At 41.1% G+C, this 27,911-nt stretch overlaps 3 protein-coding genes across 3 annotated transcripts; 2 read left to right on the forward strand and 1 right to left on the reverse strand.

The window, feature by feature from the left end:
- Positions 1-67: 67 nt before the first annotated feature.
- On the forward strand, positions 68-9,068 carry LOC117763176 (DNA topoisomerase 1-like). The gene is made up of 9 exons (XM_034588123.1): positions 68-354; positions 580-730; positions 2,538-2,589; positions 3,931-3,977; positions 7,022-7,141; positions 7,326-7,473; positions 7,545-7,672; positions 8,025-8,140; positions 9,058-9,068. The coding sequence occupies exons 2-9, from the start codon at positions 591-593 to the stop codon at positions 9,066-9,068; spliced, it is 762 nt and encodes a 253-aa protein (XP_034444014.1). The 5' UTR covers positions 68-354; positions 580-590.
- On the forward strand, positions 7,549-25,695 carry LOC117763385 (DNA topoisomerase 1-like). The gene is made up of 14 exons (XM_034588464.1): positions 7,549-7,672; positions 8,025-8,140; positions 9,348-9,469; positions 12,164-12,286; positions 12,419-12,606; positions 13,061-13,205; positions 14,028-14,171; positions 14,677-14,862; positions 17,408-17,476; positions 21,458-21,572; positions 22,813-22,940; positions 23,111-23,211; positions 23,849-23,998; positions 24,555-25,695. Exons 3-14 carry the CDS (start codon positions 9,389-9,391, stop codon positions 24,655-24,657), a joined length of 1,533 nt encoding a protein of 510 aa, XP_034444355.1. The 5' UTR covers positions 7,549-7,672; positions 8,025-8,140; positions 9,348-9,388; the 3' UTR covers positions 24,658-25,695.
- hsbp1b (heat shock factor binding protein 1b) lies at positions 24,487-27,854 on the reverse strand. The gene is made up of 4 exons (XM_034588466.1): positions 27,684-27,854; positions 26,275-26,341; positions 25,933-26,059; positions 24,487-25,798 (listed from the first exon to the last, which is right to left on the reverse strand). Exons 1-3 carry the CDS (start codon positions 27,726-27,728, stop codon positions 25,938-25,940), a joined length of 234 nt encoding a protein of 77 aa, XP_034444357.1. The 5' UTR covers positions 27,729-27,854; the 3' UTR covers positions 24,487-25,798; positions 25,933-25,937.
- Between the last annotated feature and the right edge of the window lie 57 nt (positions 27,855-27,911).

Consider the following 27,911-nt stretch of genomic DNA (forward strand, 5'->3'; position numbering starts at 1 on the left):
TGAACTATACATATAACATTTTGTTTATTGATCGATGGATTTAATAACTAGTTTTATCACATTAGCCATGTGAGTGAATTTTGATAGACAACAACCAATAATTTCCGCGACACATGAACACAACACGGGACATGAAAGGTCGTCGGGAGGTCAAATGACCGGAAGTGACGTAATTCCCCGCAACACCTCTGAAACCTGGCAACCTGGAGACCTCGGCCAATCACAGCTCAACTTGGAATAACGTCATTGCGCGTTAAAGCAAGTTCACAGTGCGACGTCTCGCCTTGTTCACAGCCGCAGAAGTTTGTCTATTACTCGGAAAACAACTGAAAACCCGCCGACATTAAACCCGGTGAGTGAGCTGAGTGATGCTGTTGAGTTTTACCCGGCGGCCATGTTATCATGTTTACTTTCCCAGACAAGCTAACGCGAAATGGAGATTTCAATTAGCCAATTAGCTTCAATGCTAACGCTAAATCACTCCAGGGCGGTGGACACGTTTGATACCGTGAACCCTGATTCTTTTTTTTTTTAAACCGTAAATGACCGGTTGGTTTTCACTGTGCTCCGCTAAAGGTCCCGCGTGAGAGATGGGGATAGAGAAGGAGGCTAAAGGAGACGGGAAGCCCAAACACAGGGCTCCGAAACTGAAGAGGCTGAGTGACGAAGAAAGCCCTGGAGCCGGTGGAGACACGATCAAAGACAAGATCAAAGAAACGATCAAAGACAGGTGTGTGTGTGTGTGTGTGTGTGTGTGTGTGTGTGTGTGTGTGTGTGTGTGTGTGTCAGTGTCACTAACTGTATATGTGACCTCAGTGCACCACAGTCCACATCTGTTCACCATCAACGCAGGACACATCCAAACTGGTCTTTGCACAGAGAAAATTGATTTTTTTCGGAGCCATCGAAGCGTCAGTGAGATCTTTATGAGGATTACCTTTGTGTTACCTCACAATACTTTTGTGTTACTTTTGCGTTATCTCAAAGCACTTTCCTGTTCCCACAGAAAAAAACTTTGGGTTGGGGGGAGGGGGCTGTGTGAATATTGTATCTATTTACATAGATTGCCTCCGTAAAGTTCAGAGCTTATTTAGTTTGACGCACTCTTTGTAAGAAGCTGGGCAGTATAACAGTTGTGCCCTCTCCCAGAACTCCTGCGACAAAAGGCTACTGGGGTTTTATGTAACAACAAACCTGTTAATCAAGGCTTTGACAATAATTCACACATTTCATTTAACCTGATAATGTAATGTACTGCACGTTGAAATATTTATAGCGGTAGAGCATAGTCATTTTCTGTTCCAACTTTAAAGTTAATTTGAGGGACCTACATATAAGTGATTATTTGAATGACTGCCACGATTTAATGAAGTGTTAAACTAATTCAAGGAACCAAACAAATCAAATGACTTTATTGTACAGTTACCAGTGATGGATGTAGCCACCACCTGCGACTGAGACACTTAATCATCAACCTTGCATCATTTTTTAAAAAGTGTCAATACTAGACCCACCCTTAAATTATTTGACATATTTCTACTAATTGATGTCCTGAATTGTCCAGAAAAACCTGTCCAGGAGAGTGGGACCCTGATAAATTCATCTGGATTAAAAAAAAAAACCCATAGTGGTGATAAATCAGACGAGAGCGGGGGGGCAATATGTCAGAAAATGTGTGAAACTGCAGGACGGACACAACAAGGGGTTACTTTTGCTGCGCCGGCTGTCGAGGAGGCCGGTGGCATCAAGTGCACGCATTAATTTCACTGAGTACAGTAGGTTCTCCATCTTCATATGAATAAATTAATTTACCTTGATATTTGATGCGTTTATTGCCGTGCGTATGTGAAGAGACAAATGAATGCAGAGCGATCTGTCATTGGCTTGTGTAATTGATGAGAGCAGAGAGATGAATAGACACCTGTAAGCACTGCTGGCAGCAGAGCAGGCCGCTCTCTGTGACAGCCTTGTGTTATTTCACAGCACACTGACTGAATTACTGATTAAGGATCAGCTTATCATCCTCTGCTGTAAGACTCATGGAATTAATTTTCCTCTCAAAGAAAAAGTGCCTCCTGCCTTAACTGTTAAAATGCCATTGTCAGATGTTCAAAATTTGGATTATAAAAAAAAAAAAAAAAACTTAGCTGAGGATACAGCTAAGCCCTGAAGTCTGGAAAGGTCAAATTGAAAAGAACCATGTTCAAAGCCGTTGGGGGATCCTCTGGGACACTGCTTGTCTGATCGCTGTCATTTTATAGCGTTGTCAGAAAGTAGAACGATGCTAACCAGGCAGAGTCTGGAATCTAACATCAGCTTAATATGCTCTCACTTGAAAAGTGCAGCTCAGACTCTGAGTCTCTCAGTCTCTTAGGGGCCCTTTCAGTCAAGTCACAGTTCTATGGAAAATTGATTATTTCTTGCACTTGTACTATTTTCCCTGACTGCTCATGTGTTACAAATACTGCATCGCTAACAAGCCTTTTTCTCTTTCTCTCATTGTCATCCCATTCCCATCTCCACAACCTGACGAGCAGCACAAAGCCAAATAAATCTGCAGAGAAAACCGATAATGGAAAGTCTAAGAAGGTAAATCACATTTTCTTCTCTTTGCTCTATATTGAATAGACGATATGCATCTTTTGGGGACTGATGCCAATATTAGGGAGTAAAAAAATAATTGGTGTGTGTGTGTGTGTGTGTGTGTGTGTGTGTATATATATATTTTAAAAAATTGTGCAATAATTCCTAAGATGTATTTATCAAACTTTTCGATAAAGACATGTAACTGCAGAAAATATGGTTTAACCCTAAGCTTTATTATAAATAACTATAATTTACAAAATAAAATGCAAATACAACCAAATATAGATAGAAGTTAAATGAATTAAATACAAATTTAATAATAATATATATGCGTTGTTCATTCTGTAAAATGACAGATTTCTTATTTGTGCACATCCGCAAACAAACACTGATACCGATATGTTTGTAAAGGGCTCACATCAGCTGTTATTATTGGTCAACCGATTTATCAGTCAGGCGCTAATATCAAGCTTTCCATCCGGCTAAAATTTGACCTGTGTCACAATTACGTCAATGGAAATTCAGCGTCATGGTCACGAGAGTCCCTCCATAACTCTGTGCCCTCTCTGGAAGCAGCATATCAGATACCAGGCTGAAATTTCCAGCCCCTGTCACCTGCTAACCTCAGCTCACACTGACACAGCCCGAGCATGTGCATCAGCTTGTTCTAGCAGCTGTTGAAATCCTCAAGACCAGTTTGCGTATATGCATTTCAATATCAAGGCTTTTGGAAGTAATTATTTTAGGGCAGTGTTTTGATGACAACGTTTAAATGGTAACGCAATTCATCTGATACCATGACTTCATTTAATAATCCTTTGCTTTGCCTCCCATTCCTGTTTTTATCTAAAGTTGATCTGGAAGTTAATTATTTACAGTCGGTCGATGACTACAAAGTTGTTGTCTTAAAAGATTTCAGAAGATGGTGAAAAATCCCCATGGTGACATCTCAGCAGTCCAAAAAATTTAGACACGTGTATCAAACAGTGTAAAACAGCAGATTCTCACATGGTAGAAGCTGGAAATGGTCAAGGATTTGTATATTTGCTTGATGATTGATGTCAAAATTGATTAATATCTTCTAGATAGACTGATCCATTATAGTTGATTATGATCTCACCCTCTGAGGCCCTCAGATGAAAGACTGAATTGCCCGACATTTTTGACATGTTTATCAATAAAACAATACATTATCCAGTTAAAGATTTAACATCAGTGTATATATCGACACACAAAGAGTCCTAGAAGACATGAAATTACCTGTTTTGATTAAATGAATGTTTGCAGACTACTTTATGACTGACTTTATGTTTTATTAAGCTTTAATGCATGTTCTCCCCTCAGGTCAGAACACCTAAGAAAGACACCCAGGAGTCAGCCAACGGTCTCAGGTAGGGATGAAGTCTTTATTTCAATAGACTGAATAATATACTGACGAAATACTTGTGCCAGAAGTCTTACTTTTCACAATTCCTACTCCTCTTTCTCTCCTCTTCCCTCCCGAGGTGATGGAAAATAATCCTTGTGTTTTGATGTTCATGGGCTATGGAAAAAAAGCCGTTTCCCATTTTATGCTTTTAATTTTCCTCTGCACTGAAGACAAATATCTGCGGCTTGTCAGAAAAGTAATAAATGAGAATGCACGGCTTGAGTAGTTGGATGCTCAGCAGGGCGTAGCCAGGATGGCAGACTTTGGCCGAAGGCGTGCTGAGTCAAATCTGTCTCACAGCGGTGTTTCTATACAGTTGCTAATGGATTGTTTCCCAGATGCAGACTCAGCCCAGCCCCAAAACAAGGAGTGACATTTTAAAGGAGATGTCTGTTGAAAAACTATTTTTGTCAAATTCAGGCTTTTAATGTTTCCTTCAGGGTTTTTTTTTTCTTTCCCCTTTAGAAAAGGCTCAGGTGGCAACTGTGATAGTTGAGTGGGTTTCATGCAGGGGAGAAAGTTACGGCAGCAGAGTTAAGGAAGAAACATAAGGCTGTTAGAACCACTGACTGTAAATGTCAATGGATGCAGTGACCCACTCTCCTTCTTATAGCTTTTTATGGATTTTGCTCAGTGGTGCATTCGGTCTGTACGAAAATAACATGACCATTTCTACACATGCTTTTTTTTCTTATATCTTCACATTGAGTAGAAGAGCTGAACAGCTGATCCTCACTTACAATGTGAAAATAACAAAATAACACAGGGAATGTTAGAAATTGTCTTCTTCTATACACGTAATTCATTGTGGATATGAAAAAAGGCTTTTGTAGTTTGTCGACCGTGAAGGTTAAGAACATAGGTATGTCAGTAATTTCCTACGGAATAAAGGTGATTGGGACATGCTGTGACAGCTGATTGAAAGCAGTTGAGTTTCTGCATTTACTTCTCACATAAAAAAAACAACTCCATCTCTGACGGAGGATGACGCACACAGATTTATACAACGTGCACTTGATGGAACCAGTTTAATAATTGTCTATATTTGGCCAATATTCTCCTGAATTGACTGTTAAAGAAAAATACTCTGATATACAGTCTTCCAGTCCAGTCAAGTATTTGCGTGTTTTGTGTTTTCCTTGCTCTGTGGTGATAGGTACTGCATGAAAGTGGCAAATCTCAGCATTAATTTGAGCAAGTTTACAGCAATGCATTTGTATAGAACTGTACGGGAGCTCAAACCTTTTTAACACAGTGCAAAGTTCAATAATTTGTGGAAAACTTGCTCCATCACAGTTTTTTCTATATTGTAATATATATATACTATATTTTATTTCAAACTGAATGTCCTGAAACACACAGGCAGATTCGAATCCTTACACGAATAGTTTTGTACTGTCAGTATGATGACTACATGAAGGATGTCATGAGAACCGGAGTATGGAATGACAGTGTGATTGGATTTTTGTGTAAGTGTAGTCACTCATGCACTGACTGTGCAGAATCTCCTGTGAGGATTTGCTGGAAGAAGAAATAATACTCGGCAGAAGGGTTTTTGGATAAATGTCAAAAAAATGATGAACATGATGTAAAGGTCAGTCAGCGCTCAACAATTAATTATAATATTATTGAAATTGCAAAAAGTGAAATATCCAAATGGCCGGAGCTGCAGTTTTATGATAAAGGTAAAATCTGTCACAACACACCATTATAAATGAAGCCTTGTGCTACAGATTTGCCTCAGCATGCAAATAATATTCTCCAGACTTCAGAAAAAATGTCATCCTCGTTCTTTCGGGGAATGAAAAATCACTATTCCTACTAATCTTGACTCCTATCGCAAAACCTGCCAAAAATAATCTGAATGGTCCGTTCAAACCTGGTGTTAACATCTGTCCTGAGAGATTTGATCACAAGGGGACAGTTCGGAGTAAGTGTGTTCACACCTGGTATAACAACACCTCCTGAATGTGTCTCCTCCAGTGAGCACTTTTTGTTTTGTTTTTTTGAGAGCAGAGTCAGGAGAGGCTGAATGAATCAATGTGCGCAGCTTTACGATGAAATACCATTTTACTCATTTGAAATAAATAGAAAGATCAATGTGGCGAGTCAGTGTGAATATTGTAGGGAGACACACGTAATTATATGGGAAACACTCAGAACTGTAAACATATGTTTGGTTCATTCTGAAACTGTAGTGGGTCAGAGGATGTCAGCTGAGTAGGTGGTCCTTCAGACGTGGACCAGGATGCATTTGCCTTCCCACAGCTAAAAGGTTTAGTTATGACACGTATCATCCCAGTAATGAGAAAACAAAACAGTGTGCTTTCCCGCAGTTCTCCCTTCACTGAATGTGATCTGAAGTAAAGGGGACCACTGATATTTATCAGCAGCGGTGACTGTAATTAGTTGATTTCTTAATTAGGCCCAATCCCACCGACCAATTCCTCACTCTGCAGGGAAATCCAAGCTTTCAGATGTAATTTGTTTTTCTTGTCTAATTGCTATAATTATGGCATTATCATTAGTGTTTTAAATAATTCCCATCATTATGTGTGATTTCTTGTGGTCAGTGACCACAAGAAAACCTTTATTCTGCATGACAGGCTAATTTTGTCCCAACACTTGAGGCAGCAGTGTGAAAGCTTCTGCCTTGTTATTAGCATGTTAAGACAGGGTGATTGAAAATCAACATTTCAAGTGAGATTTACGAGACACAATAGAGGAAAAAACAGCAGTTAGGATCAGGTTCAAATAGGGAGGGTTTAAAAATCGATTTAAATTTTAATTAAATTGAGATTAAAAACATTGCTTTCTTTGGGTGAACTGGATTTTAAGAAAGGCGGGTATTTGAACTAAAGCCTCATCCAGTATAAAACTATAACTCTATGTGGCCACAAATCAGACTGACTTCAGATTGGAAAGAGATAAAATGTAATGTTATGTAATGTAAAAACAGTATTAGCTAGTGCTAAGATTATAAGGTTATTTTTTGTTGTGGTTCAGCGATTTGGTGAAAGAGGAGCCAGAGGACGAGGACTTTGCCGCGAAGAAGAAAGGGTTGAAAAGGAAAAGAATTAAAGAAGAGCACATGGAAGGTCCCTCACATCCCGCTGCAAAACCTACGTAAGTGTGACCTGGCATCTAAGATGGCTACCGGCCTGAAATTACAGAAGTCTTTACATGTAGGCTTTTCTTAATATTAGGTTATGGTTAACAAAGCAGCATTTTATAGGTGTTTCCTTTTTTTGGGGGGGGGTTATGATTTGTGTAAGAAATGTGTATTCTCTCCGTCTCTTGGTAACTTCAGCTCCAAGGGGAAAAAAAGGCAACATGGGCCGGACGACGAACGTGACGGAGAAACTCAGAAAAAGAAGTCAAAGAAGAGGACGGAAGAGGTAAACATGGGTTTTCCCTGTGGTGATCAGTCTCCATCAATAATATTCCCACTATTTGAGGTATTTTGGACACGAGGTTCACGGTGGGAGCCTTTTTAAATTTACATTTCAGTATATTCTTCTCGGCACAGGGTGTAAAGAAGGAGGAAGGAGAGCACCCAGTCTCCAAGAAACCTAAGAGGACAAAGGAGCAGGCTGAAGACGCAAAACTGCTGAAGATCAAAAAGAAAGAAGAGGAGGAGCAGAGTCGCTGGAGATGGTTTTAAAATGCTTCTTTTTGATCTTGTATCTAACTTATACACAGCTTCTGTCTTTGTGAAGATATTCATTGACATTATAGGTCCTTACCCAAACCTTAGCCCTCACAATGAAACCTAATTCAAACCTGAACATTAAATCCATGGACTGTATATAAAGATGGACGACACATCTCTACTTCCTCGACCTGAATTTCAAAAATGTCCTCACAAAGATTGAAGTACAAGTTCTTATACACACAGACACACTTGAACAATCACAATCAAACTAAACAAACTACTGGGGACCAGAGAGGAGCAGTTTGCACTCTGTCAGATTCATCCTCATTTTATTCATCACTCTGCTTCCATCAGGTGGGAGGAAGAAAAGTATGAAGATGGGCTGAAATGGAAGTTCCTGGAACACAAAGGACCGTACTTCCCCCCCGAGTACCAGACTCTACCTGACGACGTTCACTTTCTCTACAAAGGTCAGAGCAACACGGAGTTAGGACATATGAGAGAGGATGAGCGAAAATGGCTTGAAAGTTATTTATTACAAGCAATTTCTTTAAAAAACATACTTATGTGTATTTGACATTCTTAAAAATTGGGATGCCAGGGTGTAAAAATATTCTCATTGGGTAATAATTTTTGGGAAAACACTGGTGTTACTGATGACACCAAACAGAATAACTGTAAAAGACTTGGAATCAGATGAACCTGCAGCTGTAATTATAATATAAACTCTAAATGAATTGAAAGGCTTATGATTTAAAAAAAAAAAAGAAAATCTGAATCCTTTGAAAGAAGAGACTGATTTTTCCTTTCTAAATTTCTGAAGTAGGTCATTCCATAACTTAAGTGCTGTAAGAACAAACTCATCTCCCCTTAAGTCTATTCTACATTCTGACTTTGCTGTGCAGAAGAGGAATCATCTTTCCACAGGACACCCAGTCCTGAACATATTAACATCCACTGATGCAACACCAGCATGTTTGACCTTCAAAGCCTGGAGTGTTTAAATTACACAGCTTGCTCTGCACTCACACAACCACATTCACATGACCCTGACTCAGCATATTGAGGAACTCCTGGAAAGGGAACAGGTGAATAATATCAGAAAAACCTTAGAAATTAAAACCAAACCGTGGAGCTCTGAGGAGGAGAAACCTTGGGCAAAGTTGTGAATTAAAACAAAGAATTCTATGAAGGCGGCGCAAACTCCGTTGTTCACACACACAAGACACGCACGATCGGATCTTTAGGACACCAAAGGTGTATCGGGTCAAACACTGATTGATGACTGTAATTGTTTTTGCTTTATTTAGCAGTCGAGGCACAACAGTGTCCTGTGGGAAGTTGGTTTGATCTGTTAATTCCTGTGCGTGCTTGTGCTTGTTTGTAGCTCGCTGGTAGTCAAGGGGCTGAATGTAGATCTTTGTCCTTGTCTCTAAAACGGCCGGTCTATAAATGTATGGATTAGTCTGCCAGGATTGTGAAGGAGCTGAGGTGGATGCTGTTGCATTCTGGAGTTTCATCAAACTCCGGAAGGAGTGAACACGAACCGTTGAGCCTGGTGGACAAGCTGCATTCTGTTTTATTTTTATTGTTTTGATTCTGCCTCACTTCCTGTAACATGTACGACGGGTCAGTAATAAGATATGTAGTGATGTGCTTGTGTTTGTATCCGTACAGGTCAGAAGGTGAAGCTGAGCCTGGCAGCCGAGGAGGTGGCAATGTTCTTTGCCCAGATGCTGGACCACGAGTACACCACCAAAACGGTCTTCAGAGAGAACTTCTTTCAAGACTGGAGGGAGGTAAATGCAAAAGGCCACATGTCTTAAATTCAATTTTAGAAATAAAAGGCCCATGAATTAAATTGTCCTAAGTTTGGGAGGGATCTGCTCCGTTATATACGCAACATCGTCAGTCTATCTCTGGTTAAGATTGTGCATTATACTATTGCCATTCTAACCAACTGGCTAGCTCGTTGATGAACAAGTGGAAAATGAGAAGCTTGAGAATGCTGAGTCATTGTGGTGGTTACAGCCAGTGCCTGGAAGTGCTTATGATACAAACGGCTCTGTGTGCCAAATCCTTCAAACGTGGGTCAATGGGGATCAAGGCGCTGGAGTCTGAACAGACATAAATGTGTTTATTTGGAACAAGTATATTTTCACTGTTTGTTTGTTACGTCTATCAGAGGTTTGGTCTCAAATTTCATTTCATGGTTTTAAAAGTTTAACTTGTTTATAGCTGTTGACACCTTATGCCAGTTTTGGAAGGACCTCAGCTCAACAAAAAGTCTCTTGCATGGCTGAATGTTTTGTGACCGGTACGTAGGCGGAGCAGACACGACTGAAGAAGTGGAAGAAGGGAACATGTTGAAATGTTCTTCATTGAGCAAGTGTTGACAGTGAGCAGGTGTTTCTTCTTCCTCTTCTTCAGTTCTGGAAAGAAAAAAGAAAAAAACCCTAACTGCCTCTTACAGCTGATTCCCGCAGCTCAGAATTTTATCCCTAGTGATGAAAATGAAATAAACAGAATTTGACATCTCCATAAAATTTCAAATAAAACACACTCCCGTGCTGTACTAAAGTCTTCTCAGATTTTTCTCAATGTGAATTGTTGTGGTTTTTTCGTCCTGCAACATTTCCCCTTGATTCTGCTACAGCGCTGATGATTGCAAGCTTTGTTTGCTCTGGATAATTTGCTGTATACATGAATAAGTTGTCGTAGCTAAAACCTCCCTGTATCAACCGTTTTTACTCTGCTGTTCCCTCAGTTGAACAATGCTTACGTTGGCATAAAAAGTACAACATCTAAACAGTGTCAGCTTCTGAAAATGTCAGCTGCGAAAACTTTAGCTTGATAACATCCAATTACAGTGTAAGTTGTCTGTACTCAGAGCTTTGTGTTAGAATATGTGTGTGCTGTAAATAGGAGAGTGTGTGGAAAAGTATGTGTGTGACAGGGTGTCAGGGTGTCCTCTGTGTAGAGAAAACACAAGTGCCAAGCCCCAAGGCATATCATGCAGAATTAATTTTGCGCTGCTTAGTGCTCAATGCACTTGAAAATACGATTTGTGTGAAGGCATTGATATGCTAATCCATACAAGTAGCTCCCCTGCATATGAACAAATCCAATTAAAGTGTTTTATTATAGCCGGAAAAAAACTCTCCTCGCTCCACTGCCCCCAGTGCCCGCCCACTGTCGGGTGTCAGTCATGCTTAGACACGCAGACTGACTGCGTGTCCACACTGTCAGAGTGTGTCTGCAGAGAGGTGTGTGTGTGTGTGTGTATGTGTTAGCACATGTGTGTTTATGTAGAGGTCTGTTTTTGCACAACAAAACTTCGAGAGTGGTCCTGCTCTGACAAACCTGATGAGTCATTACTTTTATCCTGAATGGATATGTTCAGGTTTAATTTGTCAATTTAAGTCTCCCTTATATTAAGATCTATGTTTTTATGTGATAAATATTGTAGATTTTTTCTTTAATAGCACTGCTGTGGGGATGAGGGGGGTCGTTAAAAAACATTTCCCTATTTTACTGTTATATTGTTCTGCTCTAGGTCAATATGACCTTTTTTTAAAATGCCATTTTTGATGTCCGCCTGTAGTTGGTGCACCTTTCTGGCCCGACAGCAGCAGGCTGTATTAAAAGCCTTCATGCTGTCATTACGTTTTAAAACCCAGACGATTCTGAGAGGAACCATTTAGTCTCCACTGAGACACTCCGTCCCGTTGCCCTGTTAGTGACCTCATCAATAGAATGACCCCGTGTGCAGCAACTTTAGAAAGTTGAAACTCAGCCGCTGCTGCAGCGTCACTACGGTTGGTGAAGCTGGTGCAGAGAGGAAATGGTCTCTACTCTGGCCTTTCGTAACGACACCACTTTTTCCTTTTTTCCCCTCGTCCTCTGCGCCTCCATAAAGATGAGTAATTAAATGAAAGGTCACTGATCTGCTCCGATCATGCTTGTCGTATTTGGTCTTTATGATACATTATTGTTGTAATGCGTTATTTGAACAGACAAAGGTTCTGCACACTCGATTAATAGCTCCCGGTAAATTTAATAATGTAATGTTGTGTGCAGACCTTTTGTCTGCCTCCTCCTCAAGTTAAAGGTTTTGGACTCGGAACATTAGTGTTGTAGATGCGCTCGGAGATTTGAGTAAAAGGCTCAGTTTCTAGTAAAAGTGGCTTTATTGTTTTAATCATCTTATTTAGACCCCTGCACTTCTTAGCTTAATGTATTGTTCTGAAGATTTTAATTCATATTGATAAAATGGTTGTTTTTTTAAATTTTGAATAATTTCTGCATCACAAGAAAGTGTAAAACAAGTGAAGCCACAGGAGATGTATATTGTATATATGTGTACATGTATTATTTAAAAAACTGATGGCTTCCTGGAATATTAATTATTATTTTAATAGATCAATCCTTGATGATTTTGTAGAATATATTTGAAATGTCAATTAGTAAAAAATGCCCACACTTGTGTGTAGGAGATGACCCATGAGGAGAGATCACTGATTCAAGTTCTTGACAAATGTGACTTTGGAGAGATCCACGCGATGCACAAAGCCAAGGTGGAGGTCAGGAAAAACATGAGCAAGGAGGAGAAGCTGGTAAGAGACTCTAGCTTTTTTCCTTCTGCACGTGTGCTTGATGTTGCTTTCACATCTTCCTGTCAGCGTCTAAAGAAGGTTGGCGTAGATCATTTAGGTTCTGTGTATTTTTTTTATGCTCGATATCTCAAGGCTTTGAAAGAAGCCAATCAGAAGATAGTGGATGAGTATGGCTTCTGCATGCTGGACCACCACAAAGAGCGTATCGGCAACTTTAAGATTGAGCCTCCAGGGCTGTTCAGGGGCAGAGGCGAACACCCCAAGCAGGGCATGCTGAAGAAGAGGATCCAGCCAGAGGACGTCATCATCAACTGCAGCAAGTGAGAGTGGGACTGTCACAAGATTTATTCACTGACTTCAAGAAAATAAACCAAGACCTCAGTGCACAAAGTGTTTAAAAGTTTGGATTCACAGAGAAACCACTTCTATCTTTTCCCACAAAAAGTACATTACCATCTTTCTTGCAAGGCAACAAAGCGTAGCCTTTTTGACAGCTGCACAGATTATGGTAATACACTGCAACACAGAATGTCTAACCACTAGAATATGGTTTGTATCGCTCAAGAATTGTAGCTATGCATGACTTATTCACTCAGTGGCCTCGAGTGCTGAATGAAAACGTTTCTTGTACTCGTGTGTTTCTTCACAATGATTGAAATTACATTTGCTGTATCTATATCAGGTACCGGGTGTCTCACATTTATATTCAGCAGGTTTTATCAGGGTCAAGTGCTCCATTGCTGGAACTGTTTGGTTTTTTTCTTGCTCTGACAGAGAAGCGTGTGTCCCGCTGCCCCCTGCTGGTCACCGCTGGAAAGAGGTTCGGCATGACAACACTGTGACGTGGCTGGCCAGCTGGACTGAGAACATCCAGGGCTCCATCAAATACATCATGCTCAACGCCAACTCAAAACTCAAGGTAGGCCGTCGGTCGGGTGCAAACAGGGAAAAGCCTCCTACTGAATTAGACAGGGATACTCTGCATTAACATGTTAAGGCAGGTGAGGTCTTAATGTTGGCTTGGCTGTAGTAAAGACTGGATACCTACTGTCTCTGCCTAAACTATACAGGATAATGTGGCATATCAGGGTTATCCTCTGCTAGGCTACCTCACCCTACCCTTGATTATGAGAAGTTATAAGTCTTAAATGTCATTCATTACCTCAGTAAAAGTTTTAAAATTAACTTGATGAAACCTGCAGAACCCTAGGAGAGCATTTCTTTGCAGAGGAAACAGATTTGCAAGGATGTTTTTATTTCTTAACTATAAAAACTCCATAATGCTGGTGTGTGGAGTGTAAATGGAATCCCCCTGTGGGTTATCTTTGTGTTATAATCTCCCATTTTCATTCATGGTCTCCTCCTCCTCCCATTTTCCATCTTTCATGTGTAAAGGTTAAGTTATTCCACTTAGTCTCCATGACAATATGTATGTGTGTCTTCACTGATGATGGGTTTAATTGTTTTTTCTTGGTTGCAATATAATAACCTACAGCAAGAGAGAATCCTGTCATTATAGTTGTGTGCTTTTATATTTTCTTTTGTGCGACTTAACAGGCTGCACTCACGTCATGATTACCTTTGGAAAAAAACAATCTAATTTGACACCTTTCAAGGAAAATGGTGTCATGTTGTTGTTGTGTCTCTTTAGTACTTTGTTTTCAGAGAAAGCTCACTCTCGCTTTCTATTTCTGCTCCTCCTATTCATCCCGTCTTGCTTCTTGTCATTCTGTCAATGCAGGGAGAGAAGGACTGGGAGAAATACGAGGTCGCCAGGAAACTGAAGACATGCGTGGAGAGTATTCGTAACCAATACCTCCTGGATCTCAAGTCTAAAGAGATGGTCACTCGCCAGAGAGCCGTGGCCCTCTACTTCATAGACAAGGTCTGCTCCTGTGATGGCTCACAAGGAAAAACTGAAGTTTAATGTTTACACAGAGAGAGAAACCTTTGTCAGTGTCAGATTCTCCTTAATGCCCAGGTCTAATACCAAGGGCCATGTGGACGTACTGGAAATCAATGCAATGTGTCTTGATTGCCTCTTCTGTTTTCTCTCATAGCAAGATGGAAGATCTTCTACAAGAAGAAAATTGATTATATGTAGCCATTTTCTTCCCCGAGCTAATCTCAGTCTGCACTGAGTGAAAAGATAGATTGAGTGTGTGATTGCTTCTGGCTCGTGCCAAAGACCGTTTCTATTCAGATTCAGCTTTGTTGCGTTCATCACGGACTTTAATTCGAGTATTCGTGTGTTTATGAATACGTTTAATTGTCGTCTGATTTTTCACGTTTGCTCTGTGAATGGAAGAGTTGCTGGTTAGAGTCCTCGATGGTTGTGTGTCTTTGGCCTTGACGTGTGTTTTATCTTTGCATCTTCTGCACCAAACAAGCTGGCACTGAGAGCTGGTAATGAGAAGGAGGAGGGAGAGACGGCAGACACGGTGGGCTGCTGCTCGCTCCGTGTCGAGCACATCACGCTGCACGAGCAGCTGGACGGCAGCGATTGTGTGGTGGAGTTCGACTTCCTGGGTAAAGATTCCATTCGCTACTACAACAAAGTCCCCGTCATCAAGAAGGTAAAGGGAAAAAAAGACGCACAAAGTGATTAACACCTCCGAACCTGCATCCATCCTCTCCACCTGTCATTTGTTATTGTTTGCATCTGAAATTTAATTTTGTGAATAATATTTTTAAGCTACTTAATGTAGTTCATAAAACACAAATCAATTCTCCATTGGAAAAGACATCAGCAAAAATACTCCAATATAAGGGCTGTTCATTGAGATACAAGAAAAACCAACATATTTCATTATAATAATCTAGGTGTTGCCCTTTGGGTTTTGGCAGAAGTCCCTGCAGAGAAGGTCACATGCGTGCATATTGACACGTGCACACACACACACACACGTGCACGCACAGCCTGAAGCAGAGAAGGAACTGAGAAATGTCCTCGAGCCACAACTGTAGATTGGATTCCTGTGGCTGTGCTGGTTTAATTTGTCCGTTAGAACTGCTGAACTGTCCCTCTGCTCCACTCTGCTGCTCTTGGATTACATCTTCATGGGGGGGGGAATTTTAACCTTCCAACTGAGGTAACCTGAAGCTGGTCATTGCATCCAAGCAACATGACCTGGTTTAAGTAAACTGGTCACGCTTCTAATCTGAGTAGAGCACGTACCTCGATCGAGGCCCTATAGTCCACTGACATTCAGTCCAGCTGCACCAAATTGTAGAATTCATAAATATCGGTCCCGTAAATGTGCAAATCAAGATCCATGAATTATTTCCATGAAACATAAGTGAAAAAAATGTTCTGGATCTGTACCAAAGTTTTATGGGTTCTTTTCCTGGCCCAGGTTTGGTGGTAATCCATCCAGTAGGTTTTGTGTAATGACAAACACAGATGAAAACATAACCTCTTAACATAAGGTAATGATGTGTTTTAAGATTAAGAATTATTAGTTTAAGGCTAAGGGTTTTTCAAGTAGTGGTTATGGTTGCAGTCAGTTGTCAAGAAATGAACGATGAAGGGTTTTTAATGTTCCCCAAAGTGGCCTATGACAAAATGTGTGTCTGTGTATGTTTGTGTGTCTGTGTGTGTGTGTCTGTGTATGTTTGTGTGCACTGCGGGAGCATATGCATATGCAAATTTCCAACCCCTCCTCTGGTGTCGGCTCCGGCTATCTTCTGCTCCAGAGATGGAAAAAGAAATGTTAGCACCTGACAGCCAAAGTGTTTTGTTTCTTGGCAGAACATATAATTATTCATACGTGCATTCAAAAGCAACACATTACTTAGTATTAATTAGTCCCTCGCATATTTTAGCATTATAAATTCCCAGGGAAATCAGTGGGATTGCAGCTAAATGTCACTCGGTATAAAATGGAAGGATAGCGGGAAGACATTTTCATTTTTAACCTCTGGTGGGGGTTGACAACATTTAATGATACTTGGGGTTATAAATATTTGATGTATCAGATAATACGCGATCCATATGTGTTTTCTTTGCCTTTCCCACACATGCATCCTTCGCCAGTGACTCGTTACCACCTCAGAGAATCTGTTGTGTTGTTTATGAACAAGGACGCACTTACATCAGAATGACGCTGAACGACTTTATCAAACAGCCCCTGAATGTGGGGACACCTGCAGCTGCATAAATGTTTTTCTGTTGAGTACTTTAAGCCTGTTAAATATTTATATATCTATCTGTTTTCTAAATGATTATTCCCATCTCAGCAAATGCACACGCACACACACATCACTCGACCAATTAGGGAAGTTCACTGCGGTCTCTGTGCTTCTCTAACTTCTAGACTGACATTGATTTTTGAATTTTTTTTATCCACTTGTACTCTTCTTTTTTTAATATATATTTTCTGTTGATTTCTCCGGTCGGGGGGGGGGGGGTTAGCAAACCACCAAGTGAAATATGTCCGTCTGGTTTATAAAGCAACACATCTGTTGCTATTAATTGGTGTCTGGCACATTTCACTGGTTTATTTGGGGACTGGTGCATCTGTGGAGTCGCTGGAAATGTCAGCAATAATTGTGTTGATTTTGCTCAGGCTCCAAACACATGCACACTACACTCCTTATATGTAAAGTGAATTATAATGTGTATTCACTGTGTAATTTCACCATTTGTATTTTAGATTTGACTCAAAGTAGCTTTTAAAGAACCACTGCCACATTCCACCTCTCCTGTTGAATTTATTGAAATTGAAGGTAATTGAATCTCCAATGTTTTGCTTCCATCTTATTCAAATTGCCCCAGTCAGGCCTGTAATGTTGGCAGTGTTGAATAATTGATACGTGATTGGTTGGCTTCCTGTTCCCTTCCAACCATATAAACACACCATGTCCTTACCAGAGATTGTGATTGAAGCTCCCTAAGGGAAGGAAAAGCATCTGGATTGCCCCCTGGTGGCTTGCTACAGTATAGGTCCTCCTCCATGTCAGTGGATGGGACATAAACTAAAAAGTCTAATTATACCTTTTATATACATTTATCTCTATGATTGTTAATTATTCAACCCAAATATGAGTATTAAATAAAATAGTGAAACGTCAGATTTGGTTGGGACGTACTGTAATTTAAAAATGTGTGTATTATTTCAGGTTTTTAAGAACCTTAAACTCTTCCTGGAGAACAAAGAACCTGGAGATGACCTCTTTGACAGACTTAATGTGAGTATCTCATCAACTGCCTCTACATTTCTTTCTTCAAATGTTTTGCATGTTTTATTATAAACATGTTAAAGATGATATATTTTGTAAAAAACATTGCCAAGCTGACGCTCTACAGCTTGGTATTGAAAAATGGAAGTGGCAAACAAAATCCTCTGGTATTATCTGCTCACAAGTAAAGAGTAACGGATCTTTATTCTTTGGGGTTGTGAAAAAAGTGTGCGAAACCCCCTGAGGAGAGTAATATTTGAAGAAATGGACTGAAAGCAAATTAGAGGTACATTTTTTTTAAAAATATTTTCTGGGCACAGAAGGGTATGGTAAAGGAAGAGCAGGGACTAAATTGTAAGGTGTAAGAGATGAGATTGAATGAGGATGAACCATTGGTGTGGAGAGATGAAAGGAGTAACGTGATGTGAGGAGAAGAGGGAGAATATTGGAAGCGGGGAGAGTGAAAGCAGAAAAGGAGTTTCAAAAGAGAGAAGGGGGATGGACTCTGGCAGATAAAAATGAAACTGCGCTAGTGAAAATTGAGAGTGAACATGGTGGGCAGATGAATTTCCACACCAAAAAAATAAGAAATCTGCCGTCCTTTCAACCTCTTCATGTAGCTGCAGGCTGCAGGGCCACACAGAAGTGAGGCGACTCCTCCGCAAGGAGACATGGGGCTTCTCAGGCTGCTTGTCATTATAAAACAAAAGATCAACAGCATTGTTTGAATCTACACGTCATGTTGTCCTTCTCGGGGAAACGTTCAGTGTCAATCAATGCAGGTTAGTTACAGTGGAAACCAGGCGACAGCAGCTTGTGACCTTGAGTGTTAAGTGAAACTCTCAAAGAGAGAAGAGGTTGTAGGTGCGAATGTATGCAACAGATTAAGGGCCACATCGGAAGAGAAGCGTTTAATGAAATGGAGGGAGGAAGATATGCCGATAAGAAAAGCACAAGGAAGGCGTGAGAGGCAGCGACGTGTTATAAAGACTGACAGGTGGGAAAATGAAGACCCCCAGACCGGACAGGAGTGAGAGGGTGAGATGAAGAGAAGGAGCGATTGCAGGGAGGGAGTGTGGTGCCTCTGCGCTCTGCCCTCTAGTGTGTCGGGAAATGTCAGGGTATGTTGGAGGTGGAATGGTAATAGCTGCTGTGGGCAGGCCTGATTGACACCCTGAAAGGCCAGGCCCCCCCCACACACACACACACACACACACACACACACACACACACACACACACACACACACACACACACACACACACACACACACACACACACACACACACACACACACACACACACACAGAGAGAGAGAGGAGTGTCTGTCTGTCTGTGTGTGTGTGTGTGTGTGTAACAGTAGAGTGGTAGGAAAATGACAGCTGGTCCAGGTGAGGGCAGGTTAGGAGGGAGAAGGTGGACAACGGCTGGGAAAAGGTAGGAGTCGGAAAGATGGAGGGAGAAGGGGAAACGGCCAGAAGTGACAGCCCGGGCAGGTGGTGTACGTCGGAGGTGAGGAGGCAGATGTAGTAATAATGATGGAGAAAGATGGAAAGAATGGAACTGGAGAGCGTGCTGCTGATTTCCTCAGCTGTTTTTTTTCAAAGGGAAGTGAAAAAAATAAATGGAATACTTGGACTAAATGGTAAATGTAAAATATGAAGAGTGAAGGGAGGTAGAGAGTTCTCAGAGCCATGTTCCATTAACAGCCTCTCTGATGTTTGGACCTTAACTGACTTGGCTGCTGAGCTTGGTTAATTGCTTCAGTGCTGCTCACATGAAGTTTTATGCACAGTTTGGAAAGAGGTGACTGAGTTGGCCACATTCTATCTAAATATCCAAAATATATATGCATATATTGTTATCTTCAAATTGCTTTTAAATAGTTTCCTATTGTTTTTCACAAAAAATGTGTTAAGCACCTTGTAAATGTGTTTTTAAGGGTGCTATATAAATCAAGTTTGTTATTATTATTTATTATAATGATGTGATGCTGCTCAAACCTGTGCAAAATTTAGGATTTAACACAAACTGATCTGTCAGTGTCTGCAAAGTTGTTTTAAATGGTGCAAATAGAAAAGTCCTAAGGCTGGGTCAAGTGTGGATATTCTCAAGAAAACCTTATTATGATATTATTGCTCGTATGCTTTAGGCCTGATAGTTTGTACAACGTGTCATCCAACCACGTCTTAAGGTCAAACAGTTTATAGCTGTTCTAGCTGGAAATTGTGAGTGCGCCCATTGCTGGTTTCATAAAATTCAAAGCTTGTTCGGACGCAGTCCCTCAAGCCGTGGATATGCTTGGAGGATTGGTCATTGCGTGCACCGACTGTAAGGTGGAGACGCCGCTTCCTCCTTTCATACTCCGGCTTGAGGCGAGGTGACATTGGTGCAGTCTTCTAAATGTTAAGGTGTCACCACCGTGAAAGGCACAACCTCAACACTGGAAAAAGGCAAAGTTGAAACAGCAGAAAACTGTGGGACAAGAGGGTTTCAGACAGTAATTGATTATCCAACAAGCACTTTGCTTGAAGCATACTGATCATTTTTAAAGGCCCAGCATAGCAGAAATTTAGTGTCTTTTGTGACAGATTTCTGAATAACATTGCAGTGACTGGAGTGAATTACAGAGATATGTTGCTGTGTCATCTTCACCTGCATTGTTAGACAAGGAATTAAATGAATCAGAGCATAATGGTGCTTATTTAGAAACATAAACGAAGCTTGTGTCTACTGAGGATATTCCCCTGCTGGCTGCTGCTACTGTCTACAGTGTGTTTGTCAGGACGCGTCCTGTCAACAGAGCTGCAGTACAAACACTCAGGTTAACTGTAACCTCATTTCTTTACCACTTGCGGTGTAGTGTAGTTTTTATGTTTTTCCTTTTCTACCATTTATCCGAAGAGAAGGAAACTGATGCTGAGAACACACAGGTGAAAAATGCACAGATCATCGCAAGTGGTTAAGAATGGAAACGGTCAATATTTCTCTCTTCCATCAGTTGGCATCACCACAAAATGGCTACCAGTGTGTTAAGAGTGTATCATTGTGTATTTTAGAGGTGTAGTAATGATACGTTGTAATGATGCCTTAGGAGGTAACATGGAGGACAAACACACACATTTGTGCACACAACACACCATGCCAAGGGAGTTGGTGTGCAGCATCTCTCACACCTGCCCCTCACACTTGCAGAGACCTTCATTAGCATTTCAGGGGCAGAGTTAGGTTGCTCATTAGCAAGTCGGGCACGACAGCAAATTGGTGTGCCAGTGTGCTCCATAGTACATGCGTGCACACGTACGTACATGCATGGAAACCCACCCTCGTCCTGTTTTTAATAGGCTCCTGCAGCGACACGCACAGACTCATGCCGTCTGTGGCCCCAGACGGCCGCGTGCTGACCCCACGCTGATTAAACCAACCACATCATTATTGTAATCTTCACCGGAATTATTTTCTCCTTCTATCGGAGGTGTGAGCTCACCACTGAAACTCATCTGTGTGTTTCACCCCCTACACATTTGTCTGCTTTCATCTATGTTTAGAAATCTGCCTCCCAACTCCTCCATGTGTTTGCACCTCATATCAGGACTTGTGCAGTGAGCGTACATGTTTGTTTTGTCCTGTGCCCTCACAGTCTGAACTCCATTTCATCTCTTTGCGGTTTCTGGTGAAGCTGCAGCCATTTCACAGCAGCTAATGGCCATCAAACCATTAGCTGTGGCAGCTTCAACTTGTTATAAAAACCTAAAGAAATGTCAGGGGGGGAAATAGCACTGTGATCTTTTTTAATCTTCCTGCTCTAATGGATGATGATAATGAAGGCTGAGATGGTATATTATGTGTTTTATTTGTTAGGGTATATTACAGGTGCTTCAAACTGAGGTCTTACAATACCACAGTGCCACCTAGTGGGCGAGGACATGTCTTGATTGTGGCTCTGTTGTTCTTTGACACTGTTTTCCCCCCCATTTCTCCTCATTGCAGACAGGCCTGATGAACAAGCATCTCAGTTCCCTGATGCCGGGTCTGACTGCGAAGGTCTTCAGGACGTATAACGCCTCCATCGTCCTGCAGGAGCAGCTCAAAGAGCTCACAAACAGTAATTCACACATTCACTACACTATAAAGCAGGCCAACCTTAAATAAATCGCTCTGTGACAAACTCAAGCTTATAAAGCGCTGGCTCATATTCAGCTGCAGGACAGATACCGACACCTTAAAGCAACACTATAAAACTTTTTCACCTTGAAACGGCAGCTTCGATGGTTTGATGGTTCACCGACTTGGAAATGGGGAGAATGTTTCCTCCTTCATTCCCACTCCGCACCTTGAACGTCTGTTCTCGCTCTGTAACTTCTATGAGCAGGTACCAATCTCCTGTGAGAAGTGAGGGACAGTCGCAGCTTCAATTCTCAGAATCAGGTCCAGCAAGTTGAAGAGTGAAGCTGAACTGTAGATCAGTTGAAGTCATTAAAAAAAACGTTTATCTCCAATACTTTTTTAATATGAAGAATTCAAACAGTTTTTGGTGTATTAGTTACAGCTCTGCTGGGCCTGGAAGCCGGGGATCATGGGTAATATCCACCATTCAGTTATGTTTCAGTTCAGTGAGTGGGACTACATGACTAAACTCCACTCAACACATTGATAGATGTTATTTTTTCTAGATATGAAAACCACTTTAATTTCTTGGCCAAGGAGCCTTATATGATTTGTCACCTGCAGGGGGCGCTGTTGCTCAGTAAATGTTACACGGTGTTGCTTTAATTACAGTAGCGCTTTATTCTTCTGCCTCTTTTGATTGTCTCATTGCCCGGCTGCATGTGTCAGGGAGTCGTGATAAAAAACACTACCACACTTCTGACTTTTTGTTATTTTTAGCCCGTTTGATATGAGATACCCTGACGTCAGTTAGCTTTTCCAGCCATGGCAGGAGAACGTTATCACTTTGCTCAGTGTGGTGCGTCTCTGCTTCACTCTTATCGGGCTCCCATGGGCTGAGTCTGCCACCGTCTCTCATTCAGAGATGGAAGTGTCACACTCGCTTCTCATTTCTGGATTGCCACTGAGAGCCAATCTGAAGTCTGACATGTAGTTGCAGTGTGTGCTGTTTGAACCCCAGGAAGAAAAAGACGAAGCTACTGGAGATCTGAATGAATGAAATGAAATGGCAGCAACCTGTAATTGTGCGTGTGGTGCGGATGGTGTGTGTGCAGTAACAACACGAGGGATGCCAGCATGATTTTATCTTTTAAACTTGCACGATTCGGGCTTAGATACATGTTCTCGGTTGGACTTAATTGCCTAAACTCAAATTACTATTCTGTCGTCCTCCAAAGAGTCTGACAATGAGGTGGAGAAACTGCTGTCCTACAACAGAGCGAACAGAGCAGTTGCTATTCTCTGTAACCATCAGCGGGCGCTGCCAAAGACCTTTGAGCAGTCTATGGCAAATCTACAGGCCAAGGTAAGAATGTCTTATTCATCACATTAACATTTGCATCACAATGCATAGGCAGGAACAATTGTAATTTCACATGTTTTTTGTAACCATTACTGCCTAATAAACGATACCTTGAGGCTGACAGTAATATATATGTATAAAAATATGCCAATACCCTGATGTGCTCCACCCAGATTGATGCTAGAAAGGAGAAGCTGGCCCTGGTGAAGACGGAGCTGAAACAGGTGAAGAAGGAGGCCAAGACCAAAGGCAGCCCAGACCCAAAGCTGCAGGTGTAAGTATTGCAGTAGTGGAGAATTTTTTTTTTAATAAGTGTCACGCTGGGGACATTAAAACAGTCTTAAAACAGAAGCCCCGCTATACACAGTTACATCCTCCATAGAAAAGTACCCAGACAGCTTACATAACTGCTTCAGTGTGAATAATGAGCTTCAGTTTAGCCACAGGAAACACAAGATCTTGAAATTCAGCCTCGCTCTTAACTCACAGCTTCTCTGCTTTTTAATATTTTTGTGTTTTCTGCCCCGAGTAAAAAGGCAATTACCAACACTGTTGGTTGTACATTGCTGTGCAGTACGGTTTTCACATTATGCAATATGTAAATCATTTGAGACAGCAAAAAGGATATTTATGAAGAGATTTAAGCCAGTAATCAAATCTACCTGGTGTTGAATGGCATGTTTTACGTTGACGTGTTTTTTTTTTGGTGGGTTTAGTGGTTTTGTGAAGGCTGCAGTTATTTACAAAGGGATCCTCACCCGAGTGATGAAACACTCCTTTTTGCTCTTTGCTTGCCCAGATCATGAAAATAATCCACAGTAGAGGTCTCCTCCAAATCAATAATCCCATTTCTGACAAGTTTAACTGTGTCACTCTGTTGCAACTATCTTTTTGGGCCTGTTTTCTGACAGGCTGGTGGAGCGGAAGAAGGGAGCGGTGCAGCGCTGTGAAGAGCAGCTGCTGAAGATGGAGGTCCAGGCGACTGATAAAGAGGAGAACAAACAGGTTGCACTGGGTACCTCCAAGCTCAACTATCTGGACCCACGCATTAGTGTGGCTTGGTGAGTGAATACAGATCTGGACTCTGGGGTTTTGGTTAAAACACAAATTCACACATGTGCAAACCTACGTAAAATCAACCAAACGTAGGTTTTAAATTGAACTATGACCTCCTCTACCTGGGGCCACGATTACTCATCAGGCTTTTCTGTGTAATGACGATGGTTTACTTTTAATCAGAGTGGATCACCATGGTAACTTGCTCATGTTGGTTGAGCTCAGTGGATCAAAGTATTAACCCACCTACTGATGAGTCAGTCAGAAGAAACCTGTGTGGCCAGGTCTACAAAGACCACAATGTTTAACAGTTCAAACAGACGAATGAATGTATTTTCAGATCAATAGATTTGCAATGATTTCTGACATTTCTTCGGACATAAATATTTCGAAGAGTTCAAGCACTTGTCTTCTCTGGTTTTGCTTCCATTTTAACTGCCTGTATTCCAGCAGCAGCAGATCGTTAAAAAAGAAAGATTTCACAAGCTATTAGAACTGTTTGGTTGTTTAATGTTTATTTTACAGTGCATACTTGACAGTCTTGTTTTCTGTTTGTTGTAGGAGTAAGAACATGGAGGTGCCTGTAGAAAAAATATATAATAAGAGCCAAAGGGACAAGTTTGCCTGGGCCATCGACATGACGGAGCTCGACTTTGAGTTCTAACTTCAAACTTCTGAAACCTTCTCGTGAGCTGAAACTGTGACGCAATTAAGGAACCATTCACTTTATATAACATACAGTACTTTAATGTTGCATCAGTACCTTCAAAGACTGCTGATGTTGAACTCTGAGATCATGTGACATGATCAAGCTCCATCCTTGTGACATGTTTTGTTTACTGCTGTTATTCCATCCTGTTACTTTTGGCACTTCATTCTGAATAATGTTGGTTAGTCATTTTGTTTTTACATTTTGTGTTTGCATTCATTTGAATAAAGGTTCCTGTTATGCAGTGACAGCGTATTTACAGTTTGTCAAAAATCAACCTTTGTGTGCAAATGACAAATATCTCTAATTCCATCTGTGATAAATGTGACATAACATTTTTTACGATATAGAAGATAAATTCCCTGTTGCTCAGCAGACCTTAAAGTGTAATAATAAAGTCATTCCAATACATCATAAACAATGTAGAGCAAAAAAAACATGCAACAGTCATTCCAGATTATTTGCTTCTTAAAATACAGCTTGAAAAAATAAACTGAACAACACTGAGCACCTCAGAGTTAATTATTTTAAAAAAATGACTCAGCACCTGGACAAATATTGTGTAATACATGACAAACAGCGTCGTATTAAATAGCTTTAATAGAAGAAAATCAGAACTGGAATGCATCTAACATCTTGGTCGTTAACAGTGCTGCTTGTAAAACACTGCAGGCTTCAGATGTTTCGTGTTGGTGGGGGTGGAGCTTCTACTGGCCCGTCAGCCTGCCGGTTACACTTCTCAGCACAGGCTTGAGCAAAGCTGTCCCCGTCGGCCTTCGCCTCACGGGACCGAATTAACTACGACAAACGATGGCAGCCGGGGAAAAAAAAAATACCTCCCAAGTCGACACACTAAAATCCAAAGTTGCATTCCCGCATGTGAGCACTTTAAGTTCCGGAGGGCATGTCACACTATTCTAGCCTACAAATAATGTTCAGCTTTCCAAGTCATTACACAACTGTAACCGTGTATCACAATATTCAATATATATAAAAAAGCATTTCACACAACGACAAACCAAATCAATAGAAGTCATTTTCAGGGATGAGAAAGTCTGCTGCTCCCGGAGTTAGGACCGACTTCACACCTTGTTATCTGCGGGACAGACAAAACAAATGGTCCGAGACTGAGGAGGCATTCATTCACATTTTACTATACTTAACGGGACAGAGATGAAGAGAAAGAAATGTGAAATCCTAGGTGGAAAGCTCACTGGACGTCGTTCTCACCTTCATTATGAGCCTTGACCCTCTTTAGCCTTCTCTGGCGGTGCCTCGATCTCTTCCACACCCGCCTGGGTCATCAGGTCAGCGATGTTCTTCTCCAAGTCATCAATACGTGTGCTCATCTCATCGAGTGGAAGGACGGTTAAGGTAAATAACTAAAAACATTACTATTAAATGGGCAAAATGATGTTTGTCAATCAGTATTCATTGGATTGAAAGTGCAGCAAGAAGGAGATGTTGGATTAAACAATGAACAAAGAGTTAATTAGGGACTAAGCATGAAATGAAATTCAACTATGAATGTTAATGAATAAGTGACAGCTGGTGTTTTTCATGATAGGATATTTCTGCCGATGATCTGGTCTGACATGGTCTGGAACTTGTCCTGCATCTGTTGCAGCAGAGTCTGGACCTGTAACACAAAACGGCACAGATACTGTAAGTGAATGGTTCACAGAAGATGGAATTTAAATTCTAACAAAAGCCAGTGCTCCAAACCAAATTAACAACACAGGGCAGTGGCACCACCAACTATGATTCACCACGCTGGAGCTCTATGAATGATTTTTAAAGACGGAAAAAAGGCAGCAAGACAATGATAACATAAGTATCTTGTTTCCTTGACAACAATGTAAAAGCTCTGTAACCATGGGAGATCATTTTGATTCACTGCAGAACATTTTCTTAATTGTTCATCACGTAATGTGGCTCCATCAGTGTATTTATGCCACCTGACACTGATCAGTAGTTTAATACACTTTTTTGAATTCAATTGGATTGCATTCATTTATTTCCTTTTAATGTAGCTCTGATCTGCCCAACTGTTTTAACTTTCGTGTGTTATTTCATTTAGGTTTTACCCTTTTCTCCTCTGTAGAGTTTTATTCTTATATCTGTGCCCTAACGTTGCTTTAAATCGTTTCCTGTCGTTTGCCCTAAATTCTTCAGTTTTAACTTTGCAAAGCAACTTATCCAGATGTTTATATGAAGGAAGTTTATTTTGATCATCCACCACATTACATTACATTTCATCCTCAGATGCATTTGGTGAAACTCTAACCGTGAGACAATGCATTGATGAAATAAAGTGAATAACTGAAAACATAACTCCATGTACACCTCCTTTAACATTTATAGGAAAAAGGGGGAAGTTTTAATAAGCTTAATGCCACAATTTCTGAGAACACATCGCGTAAGATATTGTTATATTATTTATATAAAATCTTTTTTAGAGATGAACATTTTGTCCGAAACTCGTGGCCTCGTCTTCCAGCTCATCACCATGACAACACAAAAAAACACAACCTCAGCTGTCTCTTCACATACCGATGCAAGAGATTAACTTTAAATCAATTGTGTGACTTCTGATCGAAACCGCAAATGATTCCACACGAACGACATCGACAACTGTAAAAGTTACGATTCATGCAAACGCATCTGAAGCGACACACACACACGAGCTTGAGCTGTTTATGTAACACTAAGCGTTTTTACTAGTTGTGATGGAGTGACGTGACTCTGAAGAGCAACAACATCACAACACAACGTGGAAGCGCAAACAACACAACACGTTCACTACACACGCGCTTTGTTATTATACAGACAAACACAAATGGAACGAAAAGCTACACATTAGCTAAACTCTAGCTAGCCGTTGCTTGCTAACTAGCTAACGATAGCTAGCCAGCTTTAGCAGCGTTGTTGCCGTTGCTGAGCCAGTGTGGTTAACGAGGGCGAAGCTACTGGCGACTCACCACGTTAGTGAGGTCCTGCACAGACTTGGGGTCCGTCTCAGCCATGTTGTGATGATTATCGGCGCCGACACGGTGATGAAAGTCAAAATGTTCGGGAGGCTAACTGGCTAACTCGCTAACTGCTCGAGACGTCGCACCTTCACTGCACTGTCAGCTGTTCCACACGAAGTCTCGCGAGAGTTGACCCGCGTGTGGGAGTTGTAGTTTTTAAGGACCTTGTAGTTTACT

The sequence above is a fragment of the Hippoglossus hippoglossus genome, chromosome 6, assembly GCF_009819705.1.
Source record: "Hippoglossus hippoglossus isolate fHipHip1 chromosome 6, fHipHip1.pri, whole genome shotgun sequence".
In the NCBI taxonomy this organism is placed as follows: Eukaryota; Metazoa; Chordata; class Actinopteri; order Pleuronectiformes; family Pleuronectidae; genus Hippoglossus; species Hippoglossus hippoglossus.

What these genes read in the sequence shown, in the direction of transcription:
- LOC117763176 (XM_034588123.1), top strand. Translation starts at nt 591, where the DNA reads ATGGGGATAGAGAAGGAGGCTAAAGGAGACGGGAAGCCCAAACACAGG. An exon ending in AAAGAAACGATCAAAGACAG is followed by an intron (nt 731 to 2,537) that starts GTGTGTGTGTGT and finishes CCTGACGAGCAG; the next exon opens with CACAAAGCCAAATAAATCTG. An exon ending in CATCCCGCTGCAAAACCTAC is followed by an intron (nt 7,142 to 7,325) that starts GTAAGTGTGACC and finishes TGGTAACTTCAG; the next exon opens with CTCCAAGGGGAAAAAAAGGC.
- LOC117763385 (XM_034588464.1), top strand. Translation starts at nt 9,389, where the DNA reads ATGTTCTTTGCCCAGATGCTGGACCACGAGTACACCACCAAAACGGTC. An exon ending in TCTTTCAAGACTGGAGGGAG is followed by an intron (nt 9,470 to 12,163) that starts GTAAATGCAAAA and finishes ACTTGTGTGTAG; the next exon opens with GAGATGACCCATGAGGAGAG. An exon ending in ACCTCTTTGACAGACTTAAT is followed by an intron (nt 17,477 to 21,457) that starts GTGAGTATCTCA and finishes TCCTCATTGCAG; the next exon opens with ACAGGCCTGATGAACAAGCA.
- hsbp1b (XM_034588466.1), bottom strand. Translation starts at nt 27,728, where the DNA reads ATGGCTGAGACGGACCCCAAGTCTGTGCAGGACCTCACTAACGTG. An exon ending in TGCAGGACCTCACTAACGTG is followed by an intron (nt 26,342 to 27,683) that starts GTGAGTCGCCAG and finishes TTTGTGTTACAG; the next exon opens with GTCCAGACTCTGCTGCAACA. An exon ending in AGACCAGATCATCGGCAGAA is followed by an intron (nt 26,060 to 26,274) that starts ATATCCTATCAT and finishes CCGTCCTTCCAC; the next exon opens with TCGATGAGATGAGCACACGT.